Here is a 14,579-nt window from a genome sequence, read left to right as displayed (position 1 = left end):
GAAATACATTCATTTTTGAACCGGCAACTCCTCCCGCCTCAGTTACATGCCTGGCCCTCATGATTTCTAATCCAATTCGCAATTCCTTTTCAGTCTTTTCCATTTCTGTAGTGTGATTTTCCACAAAATTGGCTATTATCTCTTGCTCGAATGACCTCCCTGCTATAATCCTGCAAGGCTATTTTGGGCTTTTTTAATTAGATGATGATGTCAACAAACTTCAATTGATGTTATTGTGATATATGATGTCTGCATGAAGTGATGTAAAACATTAAAAGTGGTCAATGCAATTTCAAAAACTTCAGTGGGGGTTATGACATTATGACTCTGATTTAGCTTTTTTCTTATGGAACCTTTTCATGAAAGAGTTACGCTCATTTCTCTTTTCCTAAACTCAGCTGATTCTGACTTTGACATTTGAGTTCCTCTTTCTGTTTATTTTTAGTTTATTACAAGAAGCAGTCATTCAGGTGCTTTAGGAAGTAGCTTTTGGCTTTTTATACTTTGGAAGATAAAAAGAGAAAAAGCCTTCAAATTCTTAAACAGGTTTTCATGAATCCCTTTACATTACCAGCTATAGGAAGAAGCTGAAGCACATGAAAAGACAACTTCAGTTATTGGAGTATTTGAACTTTGAGATTTAAATGTAGTACTTGAAAAACAACAAACTATCACACCACAAAATCTGCAGGATCAACTTTGTCATGAAAATGTTAATCTTACAGCTTTGTGGTAATATCTAATAGATAAACTGAAAAAGGGTTCTCCATTTTCTTCCTTTTTTCATAATACCTGGTAGTTAATTAACTAGCTGAAGAACTAACAAGTGTGTTATGAAGGATTTCAGAATATTTTAGTGTCTGTTTTATTTCAAAATAACTGTAGATAGTTCAGCATAATTTACATGTATGATAAAATTTAGGCCTATGCAGTTAATGCGCAGGAATAAAATTAAAATCATATTGTATTAATTGGATTAAGTAAGGTGGTACTTGAATAGATGGGAAACTAAATGATTTAACAATTAAAATCTGAGTATGTATGTTTCTCATTTTTAGTCCAGTGTGCATATATTGCTTTATTCTGAACCATGATTTAAAAGTATCACATTTCATCCCCAAGTTATTATGCCCAAATTTTTCTGCTTAATGTTCTAGTTCTTCTCTATGATTGAGCAGGTTACCATCATGAGGCTAGATTCTGAGATTTTCATCATTTCTTTCCATTATTTTAACAGATTTTGCAGAACTGCCCGAAGGATTTCCTGGAAAAAGAAAATTTTGCATACTTGTCCTCGGAACTTTGTTTAGCATTTCTTTTCAAGTTCTTTGCGAGGTATCCAAGTGATGAACATTGTTTGGTTCCATATCTCAGATAAAAAATTAACTTATGTAATAGAATATAAGAGAAGCCTCTTGCTGTTTTATTTTCAGTTGTGATGCAGCTTCTCCTTATCAATTGAATTGGGAAAATACCGTTTTGGTCTCACTTAGTGCAGCTGCAACACTTCTGAGACGGGTTGATCGTAAGGTGGGTTCTAAAGTACTGGCATGTGTAACTACATGATCCTTATAGTAGGGGGTATCAGATAGATAGAATATACTGTCTTTTTCTCTTTTATGTTGTCCAAATTTTTTTATACCTTGCTTATTTAACATAACTTGTATTGCAGATGCAGTTAAAACTTTTGTTTGGTTTTCTTTTAATTGGCTGCAAATCAATTGGAGCAGCATCGACTGAATTGTCCCTTTCCAGAGTTAATGACTTTGTTCTGTCTATCATTTCCATTGTGAAGGGGCATGTTGGTAAGCCACCAGTATTGATGTATGCTTTCCAATTGCACCGTCTTGATGCTAAGAAAATCCTAGTCACTGTGATTCATGAATCTCCAATTACTTTTTTGCTTGCATTCCGTGTTTTATGATCAAGAAACTAACCTAATAGTCTGGCCATCAAATTCTGACTATACGCCTTTATTCTGGGGGGAGAGCTTGGGGGGGGGGGGGTGTTCAGATTCTCTCATGCAGCCATTTTGCCCCTTCTTACAGAGTAATGGTGAAAAACTATAATATTCTAATTTTCTTTTCTTGGCACTTCTTACAGACTAATGGTGAAAAATGTTTTTTGTTCTCATAGAATATAGTGGCCTGCATGAGCCTATGGTTTTCCTGATGGTAACTTAGAATTTGTTCCTAGTACTTGGAATATAATAGGAAGTCAAATCTGTTGCAAATCAACATAGTTAGCAGAGCCTACTAAGACTCGGGATATGGCTTCTTGTTATGTATTATGCTGTTAGATCATTTTGTCCCATGTTAGAGTAAAATGTCTGGGATGACAAACAGTTTTATTCGCAGATAAATCTGAACTTGATTACGATGGTGTTTGCCAATTGAGAACAATCAACCATGCTTGTCTAAATGCATCTGTTAGTTTGATTAATGAATGCGTCGACAGTATTCATCAAATGGAGGATAAGAGGTCCAACCAACGGAAATTGCTGCAGATGAGGCTTGCTTGTTCTCTTGAACATGTTGTTTCATTTGCTAAAGTAGCTTTTGAGCTTGAATCCTTTGGTGAAGGGAAAGAAAATGATCCCAGTTTATCAACTGATTTATACCATAGCAATCAATGTATCCAGGCTGTTCTTAGTGATTACAACATACAGGTAACTGAGTAACAACTGATTGTGTGGTTTTGAGCTGTAGTCACTTGTCATTCACGATGCAAAACTTCTCATGTACAGGTTCAAGTGATTAGCTTGCAAGTGTTGAAAAGCATGCTACAAAAGAGCAGTGATACATGCAACTCTTTTGAGATATTCTTTGTTGGAGAGCTTGCCGGAGACCTCCTCATTGTGATCCAAAAATTTTTGGAGGTGATAGCTAATTATGTATTCCCCACTTCAAAGCCTTTATTGTCTAATCATCCTAAAGAAACCTGACACATGCTTTACAAATGACTACAGAAACCTATCAGGGAATCAGTCACGATAGTTGGGGAGTGCTTAAAAATTCTAATGCTTTTCCAAGCACTGTCAAGAGACTCTGAATGTCAGAAAGGCATTCTAAGTTTGCTTTTGGAAGCAATTTTCATGGTTTTTTCAGCATCAGAGGAAAATCTTTCTCAGGTAACACCAGGCTGAGAATTGGACTCTCGGTGTTTGATTTGCGTCTTTGAATTCTGAAAACGTTTAAACTGGACTAAATTAGCACCATTGTCTCTGTTACCCACAGGACCTTAATGAATTGAGAAGCACAGCTATAAAACTTGTTTCACAGCTTGCTCAGAGTCGAAAATCTGGAGTTTATTTCAAGGATGTTCTGCTAACAATGCCTATTACAAGAAGACAGCAACTTCAGGTATTTTTCCTTTATTTTACATTTTTGAAGGAAATGCCATGTTTGTTCAGGTATCTTTAGTTTTCACTTTTGCCCTTGTTTGATAAATGACGTCCTTGTACCAGCACTATTGCTGAAAAGCTATATTACTTATTTTATTGTAGCTTCAGTTGAAGTGATTATGTGCATGCTGTTGATGCTTATCTTATGCTTGAACTTCAATCCCTTCTGTCTCTTTTGCAAATCACGTTCTTAGTCTGTATGGTATTGTGTACTCTTTCCATGTAATCCCATGATGAACTGCATTGTCTCGCTTTTATTCAACTCTAATGGACTTCAAGATCTAAAACAGATGTTGCACTTTCAGGATATTATTCGTGCTTCTATGAAGCAGGAGCAGAATATAATAGAAAAGAAGCCTATGGTGCCACCATTAGCGATAAAGATTCCTGCACAAACAGAAGAAACCAAGCAGCAAAGTTCACCATCATCCCTGGCGAGAGAATCGGATGATAAAAGTGAGGAAGAAGATGATGATGATGATTGGGACACTTTCCAATCATTTCCTGCCTCAACAAAAGAAGCTGCTTCAACTTCCAGCATAACCTCAGAAGAGCCTGACTCGACTAAAAACCCTTCTATTCCGATCCATGACTTTGAAGGGCACCTTAGGCCGCGTGATTCAGATGAGGCAAAAGAAGTCATTGTTGCAAATGATGCAGATGCGGAAGCAGAAGCAGGTGGTATTTTGGACTCTGCGATGGTCAGAAATCAGGTAGAAGAAATCCATGATCCTGAATGTGATCGCCGCAGTACTGAGCAACTTGATGGTCTCCAACCTGACAGCAGCAAAGTTATTTCAAGCCAGACACGTAGTGAAGCTGTCACTAGTCCTGTTGAAGTAGAAGAGTACAAAAAGGCGTGCGAGATGGAAAAGATTACAATAGCACCCAGCACTGAAGAGAGTCTGTCATCGCCAGATTTTCAAAATGTTGAAGAACATAGTCATCCAGACAATGAACACCATGTTAGCACCAGTGCAGGGTCTTGCGACAAAAATGAGTTGGACTTGGAGTGATAGGGACGACATCCATGACCAACTCGCGTCTGATTCCACACATCATGGAGAAGAGCAGGGAACTGGTCAGGTGAAATAAATATTGAAGATGCTCGCATCCATCGTTTGAAGAGTTTCTGATCAACATGGAGCAGTGGGTTGGGCACGGAGTCGGCAAATTGTAAACTGATTATATCTTTCGGATAAGATGAAAATGATGATGCTGGTAGTAGCTGGAACGGAGAGAAGAGATCCATCCATTAGGAAAGGTGGCAGGAAAAAATGCTTATCAGAAGTAGTCTGCATTGTCGGTGGAGTGTCAGTCGGCAAATTTAGTGAAGTCATAGAGGTGGCATATTTGCGAAGCACGCCGAAAATTGAATTTCTTTAGTTTGTTGTAAATTTTGAAATGCTTGCTGCGCGGCCATGTGTCAGCATCTTTTTTTTTTTTTTTTTTTTTTTTTGGCTGAGGTTTGTAATTTATTTTTGAGTATCAGAATTCTGCTTTCTTTAATTCGTTGTCGTAAATTCATATATTTCGACCTACTAGAACATCAATCGTTATGCTGAATGCTGAAGCAGATTTATACTACCACTATTTGTACTTCCATAATTCGATGCGTGGTTTTCTTTTCAATGAGAAAGAAGGGCCCTTCTTAATTGATCTAGAGGATCTGAAGTCAAAGGGAATCCCGCTTAATATTTCAAAGATCGTTTTGGCCAAGGGATAGCATAGAAATTACTCCTCGTACCGATGGTGGCACAAATTACAGAGGGGTTGTACAATCCTTTAATATTTTTTTTTTTTTTTTTTTAAGAGTAAAAAAATTTACTTATATTAATCTTACTTATATTAAATCCAACAATGAATTTAATCTTACTGATATTTTTTTTTTTTTTTTAAATAGATTATTTTAAGAGTTTAAATCACTAAATAGATTATTTAAATCACTAAATAATGTGAGTGGATCAGAATCATGGTACTGTGCTCTCAGAAGGAATTGTAGCATTTTCGCAAATCATATTCTCAATTATCATTAAGCAACTCCATGATCTTCCACACCAAATTGGGAAAACTTTCAAAAAAAAATATATAGCAAACCTTAAATTGTTTAACAAGATGGATATTAGCTCGACTCCAGAACTTGAAAAAATATGAATGATAGATTAGCAAATGCTTGGTGCTCAACAGACAAATGGGAAAAAATGAATTCAAAGCACAGAATCCATTCATTCATTACACAGCCTATGGGCTCCATCTTAATCCTGGCCTAGCGCACACAAAAGTCTAGACCAACATAGAAATTGGGCCTAAATGATCACACCCATTGCTGTAGGCTTCTTGTCCCAGTCCGGAACGTATTTTGTAAAGAAGGCTGCACAGCACTGCATTGGGAAAACCGGCAAGCTGTGACAAGCTGGTCTATCGCCTAGCCGATCATGGAGGACGAGCCGAACAAGAAGAAGCTGCTAATACTTTACGCTTCAGAAACTGGAAATGCCATGGACGCAGCTGAGCGATTAGGTCGCGAAGCCGATCGCCGCTGCTGCCCCGTCTCCGTCCTCTGCATCGATGACTTTGAACCCGTACGCCTTTTTCCCAATTAGTACGTGCATACACGAATTTTTTCTGTCTAGACGTACCTATGTTCATGCATTTACTGCTACAGAAAAGTTTACCTTTTGAAGAGACGGTCATTTTTGTGGTTTCAACCACCGGCCAAGGGGACGTTCCGGATTCCATGAAGGTTTATACGCTTTTTTTTGCTTTTTTGGTTCTGATTTATTGGGAGTTTGTGTTTGGATTTTGCTTTTGCTGAAATTTTGGTTTTTATAGGGGTTTTGGAGGTTTTTGTTGCAGAGGAGTTTAAGTAAGGAGTGGCTTAAAGGAGTTGATTATGGCGTGTTTGGATTGGGTGATTCGAGCTACCAGAAATATAATGTAATGATGATTTCTATACCCTAGGGAGGTTAATCCTATGGTACTCCCGTTCTTCCCTCCCGCTCAGCTCAATTTTGCTGTTTTTTCTTGGGATTTTGAGCTTTTTCATCTTGCCTGCCTATAAATATTTTCACTTGTTAAATGCTGGCGCATAAACGTTCTTGACTGAAAAGCATGCGTTATAGTTTTACGTTTCATTTTAGATTTTCATTTGCAAGTATGAATTCGAATATTTTGTTTCAGAAGGATAAAATATTAGCTTCTATTTAAACTTGTCCGTACGCAAGCAGAGTTGGCATTATTTCTCAATACTGTCACAAGTTCATGCTATGGTAACTGTGAAACAATTGTGTATTGTGACTAGTTTGAATGCTGAATTACGTATCATTTTTGTGTGTTCTTGTTGCAGTTTGTTGCGAAGAAGCTAGACAAAAGACTGTTGGATCTTGGTGCTAGATCCCTGATTGAAAGAGGTCTTGGAGATGATCAGCATCCATCAGGGTATGATTCTGTGATTAGCAACATTCAACCAAATCTTTTCTTTTTCTGCATTTTTTTGGGTAGGAATTGAAAATTGGTAGATAGAATATATTTATATTTATATATATATCTTCACATTGTGGCTTTTGCTTTATGATTCCTTAATGGGACATAGAAAATGTCATAGTCAAGTTTTTATATTGTTGCTACTACTGCTTCTATCAGTTAAATGAGCTTATGGATATGTCTTTAATCTTTTTGTCAGGTAAAATAGATTATCACCTTGCATTCTTGTCTTTGCTTTTCCAAAACTGACTGTTACCCACTATGCTGCAATTATAGGTATGAAGGAGCTCTGGACCCTTGGATGTCCAAATTGTGGAAGACATTGTACAATAAGGCTCCTAATTTGTTCCCTAATGATCCAAATACTGCCACATTAAATGGTACTTGGGTGGATCAGCCGAAGATACAGATAACGTATCATGATGTTGGTAAAGGAAATTCTCAATGTTCAGCCGCCATTGGTGAGTTGCTTCCTTAGACTGGTTGGTGAACTTAACACTTAATTTGGGGGCTGTATGTTGTTTATTGTCTCACCTATTCATACAATTCAGCTACATGTTTATCTACTTAGTCACAAGCTTATAAACATTCTTTATTTTCCAATACGTACAAAGGTGAAGCTATTCTCCCTTCTAGTTGGCAGTGTCGCAATACCGTAAGCCTTGCAGAGTACTGAAAGCTTCTAGAAGAGTATAGCTGTTCTCTCTGTGTTGCCCTATCCTTTGCTTTCTCAAGCATACTCTAACACGGACAAGTAGAGCATAAAGATTAAGTTCAGAGTGTTATCAATACTGTTCAACACAAGTTTGTGGCTTCTTTAGCTACTATTAGACGTCATTGTCCAAGTTCCTTTCTCCTTGGTTAATTTTTCACCTTTTTGAACAGGCAATGGCACCATGATCAGCAGCCCAGAGTATAAAGCTGAGTTGAAATTTCAAAGCTAATGGGGGTATTTGTGCAAAAAATAGAGGTGACTGAAAAATCAAAGTGATTAGGGCAAGAGCAACCCCTGGCCACCAGTTCCGAAGTTAAAACTTTTTCTTCAATTAGAGAGGAGATTAATTTACTATTTTGTAAATTCAAGCACATACTTCCACATGTGAACTGGATTATTTCACGATTCAATAATTTGGCACTGGTTATCATGATTGGTGCTGAAAATCGAACCAGGACATTGCCTAAAATAGAACAGCATGTTAGAATCATCATCTACATAGAAGATTAAGCCCTTAGAAAGAGAGAAGATTAGTACTTGATACAATGCCATAAATGAACAAAAATGATTGGAATCTAACATTTTCTACCTACAATTTTTGGCTTCTTATGACTTTAAATTTATGATATTGGATGCCTGCATGTCTACTATTGTCTGCATTTGGTATGCAATCCACCTGAGAATGAAACTTATGGCTGTTGCAGACTTCAAAAGTCTTGAGATGCTGATCGAGAGAACTCGTTCAATGTCCCCTGGGAAATCTTCTGGCAAGATGAGGCCTGATTGCTTTCTAAATTTGGTATGGTGATTTCTTGAAGTTTTGAAGTAATGAGCATAATCTGTATGATACATATTAGGGACATGACATGGAAAATTTGAATGGCTTGGGAAGTTCTGGACTAACGTACTTCTTTGAATGTTTCTTGAACACTTTGCTGCCTGTTCCAGTCTCTGGGGCTTCTTTAATTATTACACAAACCATTCTTAGATCTTCGCTGCAGCACATATACAATGTTATGCTAATTCTCTAGGCAAATTGCTTAAAGCTTTTACTGATAAAGAGTGCTTGTAACATGTGCTAGTACCCGTTTAACTTATTAAAAAAATAGCCCCGCATAAACTGAACTGGATGTTTGGCATCTGTTAAACATGTACTCTTTCCACCCCCCCCCCCCCCCCAAAAAAAAAAACCACCCCACACACTTACACTCCTACTCTTGAATACATACATATGCTTTTGTCAAGCATGTATGTCTGCGTGGAACCTGTCTAGAGGAGAGCTTAAAGAAATGTTATTGTTCTGGTTCTTTAATTTTTTTTTTTTTAAATTCATACACTTTACTTGTGCTTTTGTCAATTCACTGGTCTAGACAGAAAACTGCCCATTAACTAGGCCAGGTAGCGGCAAGGATGTATGGCACTTAGAGTTCGAAGCAGTTTCATCAGTAAGTCATGAAATCAGGCAGAATTTGTCAGTTTTATGACTTGCAAAATTGACGTTCTATATTTCACAGGACAGTCTTTTTCCTTGTTTCAGTCTATTCACTATGATGTTGGTGATGTTCTCGAGGTGCTTCCCAGCCAAGATCCTGTTGCAGTTGATGCTTTCATGAAGCGTTGTAATTTGAACCCAGAAGCTTACATCACTGTAAGCAGTCCTCTGAATGTAGTTGTTTTTCTGTCATTTTACAGAATTTATGTATTAAGATTGGAACTTTGAAGCCTGATTTTGCATCGTTATTGTGTTGCTGTCATTTGAGTTGTTTGTCTTCATATGCTAGCTCTTTGTTTTTGAATTTTGAATCACATAATTCTTTGTGCATCCATTCTCCTTTTTTACTCATCTTTTCCGAGTCATGGCTAGTACTTGACACTTGTTATTGATGCATCATAATGGAGGTATAATTTAGACATAATGAATGACCACTTCTTTGTGAAAACTTTTTTTGTACTTGTTGCATGTATTATACTTGTTGGACACCATAGATAGTTCTTTCCAGGTTCATCCTTATAGAATGAGAAGTACATTGATAGTTTCTTATGTGCCCTGATAATCCCTGTCAGATGATCTTTTTTGGAATTATTCTTCTCCTTCTTCTCACTGTATGTCTTCCTGTCTACTTTTGTTTCACCTTTTGCCTCTTGTGTTTGCCCTCTTCTTCTTACTTGGTGATGGCTGTCAATTCCGGATGTATGCACATAAATTTTGCATGAGATGGATTTGATCTTTGATAGGTTGCTTTGTGCTTGTTCAGGTGCTAATTAAGAATTACTTATTTCCAGGTTCAACCAAGCAAGAAAGAGAATTCCATGGGTGATACTAACCATGCTCCGGACATCCCTGTGAAATTGAAAACTTTTGTGGAATTAACAATGGATATTGCATCAGCTTCGCCCAGACGCTATTTCTTTGAGGTCAGATATAATTCTGCCTATTTAATTTTCAATGTCGACATTTTATACGTCTTCCTTCAAATTTTCTTTTTTTAGTTCTTCTGCTTTCTTGGTGGCTTGAAAATCCTGCATTCATTATTTTCTAAGATATTTGGGTTTTAGACATATTCAAGTGCTGACATTTTAAAAAGGTAATCAGAGAATTCTGCCGCTGCACAAACTTTGACTGATGAAATCAGTTTATAACTGAATTTCTGTTGTAAGAGCTGATCTACAAATTTTTCATGTCTGTTTGAGTAGAGTTTCATGGTGGTTAACGTGGTCTTTGTAGTTATCAAATTCATAGTTTTGCTTACTGATGCAAATTGAGTCAGTAATTAAGAGTCAACATGTTGATTGATTGATTTGTGAAGTATATTTTCAAGTGTATTTCCTCAGAAAATAGTCATGAGTTACTCTTTCTTTATTTTGATTACCAAATTTCTTATACAAAGAAATGCTTTTACCCAGCACAATTTACTTGTTAATAGTTTTTCCTAATGATCTAGAGTTGGGGAACTCTTATCTCTTCAACATCTAAACTACAGTGCGTTCCGATGCATTGTGGACAACTCCTGTAATTTTTAACTGTCACTTTTCTAGCTTTGAACATGTCACCATGTGCCTTCACTTTACTTGGTTTTTGCACTCGTGCTTCTTTGATAAAGCTATGTGCACTGCTAGATTGAGTGTGATGTACATGTTCATTTCTTGTTCTTGTGGTTTAATTTGTATTTGCAGTCATCTTTAACTAAAGTTATATTTGCAGTCTGGTCAAAATATTTTGTTTTGTCCTGTTTATTATTTGCTTTCTAGGAATCTGACAAGTCTTGACTTTGGAACCAATCATGTATTTGTACAAGATAATCAAGTATTCTAAACTTCTACTTTGCTATGAAGGTTATGTTATCAATTTGCTTTTGATTGGTGAGCAAAACTGATATGCTGAAGTTTTGCAGATCATGAGTAATTTTGCCAGTGCTCAACATGAGAAGGAAAGGCTGCAGTATTTTGCGTCGCCTGAAGGAAGAGATGATCTATATCAATACAACCAAAAGGAACGAAGAACTGTGCTGGAGGTGCCACCTTTATTAATAATATGAACTAACCACCAGAGATAGTTACCTTTTGATCTGTTTGATTGTGCATGACAGTTTACTTTCTTCCACTATAACATGGGCAGTTTAGTTAATTTTGCCTTCAGAAATGACACATGGAATGCACGTCCATTGTAGAGGATGCACTGGCGATCTTTCCAAATATATAGTGGAATTTCCAATTTATTATATCTTTTGTCACTGAGATGAATTTGCTCTCTCAGGTCATCTGTCCCACGAAAGTGAAAATTTTGAGTCATGGAGCCTGATATTTTTGCTTAGAGCTTGGCTGTAGATTTAGTGAGTTTGCTCCCATTATAGACCTGTTTATGCATGATCACATGGTGTTGATTCAATGTGAACTTGTAAACATGATGATCTTCTATTTATGCTGGTTTAGGACCACTTGACATGCTAATTCTTGGCGTTTCTTGGTGTAATGCTGGAATGTTCGTTGCAGTATGTGGAGGATTATTCTCGTGTTCCATTGACATTATGTGTGTCGTTTCATTGGAGATTTCAGGTCTTAGAAGATTTCCATTCTGTGCAAATGCCACTTGAATGGTTGGTACAGTTAATTCCTCCACTAAAGACGAGAGCTTTCTCCATTTCTTCTTCTAATTCTGCTCACCCAAATCAAGTACACTTGACGGTGAGCGTTGTGTCTTGGACAACACCATACAAAAGGACGCGCAAGGGTCTTTGTTCAACATGGCTAGCTGGACTTGATCTGCAGCAAAGTATGGTCCATCACTACAGTATTATATGCAGTGTGTTTTCAGTAACTCCACTAAGCCCATGGTTATTGACTTTTTAACTATTATATTGAACAGGAGTCCTAATTCCGGCATGGTTTCACAAAGGTTCTCTTCCTTCACCTTCACCCTCAGTTCCACTTATTCTCATTGGACCCGGGACTGGTTGTGCTCCATTCCGTGGATTTGTGGAGGAAAGAGCCCTTCAAAGTAAATCTGGTCCGAGAGCTCCAGTGCTTTTCTTTTTTGGTTGCAGAAATGAGGAGAATGACTTCTTATATCGAGACTTTTGGTTGTCCCATTTACAAAGTGGCGGAGTACTTTCAGAGGACAAAGGTGGAGGATTTTATGTTGCGTTCTCAAGAGACCAGCCACAAAAGGTGTATGTGCAACATAAAATGCGAGAACAAAGCACGAAAATCTGGAATCTGCTTGCTGGGGGGGCTGCTGTCTACATTGCAGGTTCTGCTAACAAAATGCCCTCTGATGTATTGGCAGCTCTGGAGGAAATAATTTCCTTAGAGGGTGGAGTTACGAAAGAAGTTGCTGCAAGGTGGATTCACGCGCTGGAAAAGTCTGGCAGGTACCATGTCGAAGCCTGGTCTTGAGGGCATGCGTGGCTACCCAATTTTACTGAGAAAACAGACGTAAGAAGACTTAGAGGTAAAGAAGTTTATAGTGCGAATATTACATCATGAATCCTTGTTCTTTTCTTTTCTTTTTTTTTACCCTTATTGTTTCTTTTATTTTGCAGGAATGAAGGAGGAAGCTTTACCTAGAGTATTCACTTATGTTGTATCCTTCTTCGTGTATAAAGATTTTTGTAGTTTTCATATCTGCAAGTCAAATAAACTATACATAGCTGTAGTTCTTTTCCATTTTCATAATGTTTGGAAATAGCATTCTTGAGATGTAATGGCAATTAATTGATTAAAGTTATCTTATTCTTTTAGAAATCGGAAATGCTTCAACAAAGTAGCGATGACAGACAGAGACGTGTGCCATCTTTAACTACTCAATCACGAATGCACCAGCCAACTCTAGAAAGTTGTAACAAATTATAAAATCAGCTCCCGCTAAATAGTTAGTTGTCTCGTGTACATCTGGGAGCCTTGTTCAATGCTTTGTAAGGTATTGGACAATGAGGTGCAGTCTTGTTAATAAGTAGACACTTCACTTGTAATTAATAAATTAATAAATTATGAGTTTGATGTTTTTTTTTTTTGAATACAAAGGACAGGCAACTGCCTATTAACAAGGTACTAAGCGTGGGGTTGTGACCCTAATTATATCAGCTCCTAGTAACTCTCTTAGTCCATCCGGTGGTTCTTCCATTAGTCCGCCTGATAACTGTAACTGGATTGCTTCTTTTGCCAGCCAATCAGCACACCTGTTTCCTTTCCTCCATCTATGTTGCAGCCTGCACGACCATTCTCTGCTCTTCATGTTTCTAATCTGCTTCACCAAATTGTGGTAAGGCGAGGTGGCCACTGCATCTTCTATCAACTCCAGCCCCACTTTCGAATCCGACTCTTTGATGACATCTTTGTATCCTTTGTCCCAAGCCAACTGCATTCCTTTAAGAATTCCCCATAGCTTAGCTGCTATGTTGCTTGCTTCCCCTATACTTTCTGCAAAACCTCCTAACCATATCCCTGCCGCATCTCTAATGAGCCCTCCTACTCTAGCTCTGCCAGGATTTCTTTCCGAGGCACCATCCACATTAACTTTAACCACTCCTTCAATTGGTGGAATCCATCTTATGAAGCACTCTTGCCTAGGGAATCTGCCTCTCCCATTGAATAGAAGCTGCTTTGCTTGTTCTGCCATTTGCCTCAGAACTGCTGGGGAGATTTTAAGGAGGTAGTTCTCATCTTCAATAGCAAATTTGTTTCTGGCCCTCCAAGCGTGGTACACCGTTAGTTGGAACATTAGCTGCCACATCACTCTCCCCCCAGCTCCTATGCCCACTTGCGTTAGGTTCCAATCTACCCAATCTACTGTGTTCTTGATGAAAAACTCCTCCCAAACATGTGGGAACACCAAACTTTTCCAATTGGTTTTGATCCAGGTACAATCCCTGAGAGCATGAAGTGTAGTTTCATCATGCTCTCTGCATATCAGGCATTTATCATCCAGAGCCAAGTGCCTTCGTTTCTTCTCTCTTTGTGTGAGTAATTTGCCAACGGCCACCTCTCTGGGCCTTTCTATTTCCAAATCCTCTCCCACCCTTTAGCTCTCGGCCCCAAGTCCTCCTCTTCTAATAGGATTTCATATCCTGAAGCTGACGTGAAGTTCCCTCTTACTTTTGGGCTCCAACTCATTACATCTGGATTATCCTCACCTTGTACCACACAGTATCCTTTGAGTTTAGCTACTGTTTCTTATGTCAATACTCGTTCCAGTTCTTCCCATTTCCATTCTTCTCCTTCCCTCCAGTACTTTCCTACCTTCCTTTCAGAACCTCTGGGTTTAAGTCTACTTCAGCTTCTTCAATTAGTGGTATATCTGACATCCACCTTTTTGTCCAGAAAAGAGCAAGATTGTCGTTTCCAACCCTCCACTTCTTTCCTCTAGCTGTAACTTTACTGCCTTCACATATACTCTTCCGAGCATGAGATTCGCCTGTTTTTTTGCGAATAGGTCTCCCTGTCCTCCGCAATATTTCTCTCTTAACACTTTCTTTCACAGCG

The 14,579-nt window shown here is 38.0% G+C and overlaps 2 protein-coding genes across 14 annotated transcripts in view; both read left to right on the top strand.

Annotated features, from left to right (window-relative positions):
- LOC113701990 (protein SWEETIE-like) overlaps positions 1–5,011 on the top strand; it is a 28,952-nt gene extending 23,941 nt beyond the window's left edge. For 2 of the 3 annotated variants that reach the window (XM_072059796.1, XM_072059794.1), the window contains 8 exons: positions 1,238–1,335; positions 1,434–1,530; positions 1,673–1,805; positions 2,358–2,668; positions 2,747–2,878; positions 2,969–3,130; positions 3,237–3,362; positions 3,709–5,011. In XM_072059796.1, coding sequence (XP_071915897.1) covers positions 1,238–1,335; positions 1,434–1,530; positions 1,673–1,805; positions 2,358–2,668; positions 2,747–2,878; positions 2,969–3,130; positions 3,237–3,362; positions 3,709–4,419 — 1,770 coding nt within the window. In that variant the 3' untranslated portion in view covers positions 4,420–5,011. The remainder of the gene's footprint in view (positions 1–1,237; positions 1,336–1,433; positions 1,531–1,672; positions 1,806–2,357; positions 2,669–2,746; positions 2,879–2,968; positions 3,131–3,236; positions 3,363–3,708) is intronic. The other variant, XM_072059795.1, reaches the window with a different exon arrangement.
- Positions 5,012–5,806: 795 nt separating this feature from the next.
- LOC113702223 (NADPH-dependent diflavin oxidoreductase 1-like) lies at positions 5,807–12,842 on the top strand. Of its 11 annotated transcripts, none has more exons than XM_027223312.2 (13): positions 5,807–5,985; positions 6,069–6,146; positions 6,236–6,340; positions 6,750–6,841; positions 7,163–7,347; positions 8,306–8,400; positions 8,972–9,046; positions 9,139–9,249; positions 9,885–10,016; positions 10,994–11,113; positions 11,655–11,871; positions 11,965–12,549; positions 12,641–12,842. In XM_027223312.2, exons 1-12 carry the CDS (start codon positions 5,839–5,841, stop codon positions 12,492–12,494), a joined length of 1,887 nt encoding a protein of 628 aa, XP_027079113.2. In that variant the 5' UTR covers positions 5,807–5,838; the 3' UTR covers positions 12,495–12,549; positions 12,641–12,842. The 11 variants fall into 11 exon arrangements, with proteins under 11 accessions (XP_027079113.2, XP_027079112.2, XP_027079114.1 ...); XM_027223311.2 differs by having other exon boundaries at positions 9,121–9,249; XM_027223313.2 differs by lacking the exon at positions 12,641–12,842 and having other exon boundaries at positions 9,121–9,249; positions 11,965–11,994; positions 12,143–12,550.
- Positions 12,843–14,579: the final 1,737 nt, after the last annotated feature.

This window comes from Coffea arabica, chromosome 7e, assembly GCF_036785885.1.
Source record: "Coffea arabica cultivar ET-39 chromosome 7e, Coffea Arabica ET-39 HiFi, whole genome shotgun sequence".
NCBI classification, from domain to species: Eukaryota; Viridiplantae; Streptophyta; class Magnoliopsida; order Gentianales; family Rubiaceae; genus Coffea; species Coffea arabica.
Note: the sequence above shows the minus strand (reverse complement) of the source record. Positions and strands in the feature narration are given on the sequence as shown.

Bases quoted from the DNA above. Each gene is read 5' to 3' on its own strand.
- LOC113702223 (XM_027223311.2), top strand. From the start codon at position 5,839: ATGGAGGACGAGCCGAACAAGAAGAAGCTGCTAATACTTTACGCTTCA. The intron at 6,341-6,749 runs GTAATGATGATT...TTCTTGTTGCAG, and splicing joins CGAGCTACCAGAAATATAAT to TTTGTTGCGAAGAAGCTAGA. The intron at 6,842-7,162 runs GTATGATTCTGT...CTGCAATTATAG, and splicing joins GATGATCAGCATCCATCAGG to GTATGAAGGAGCTCTGGACC.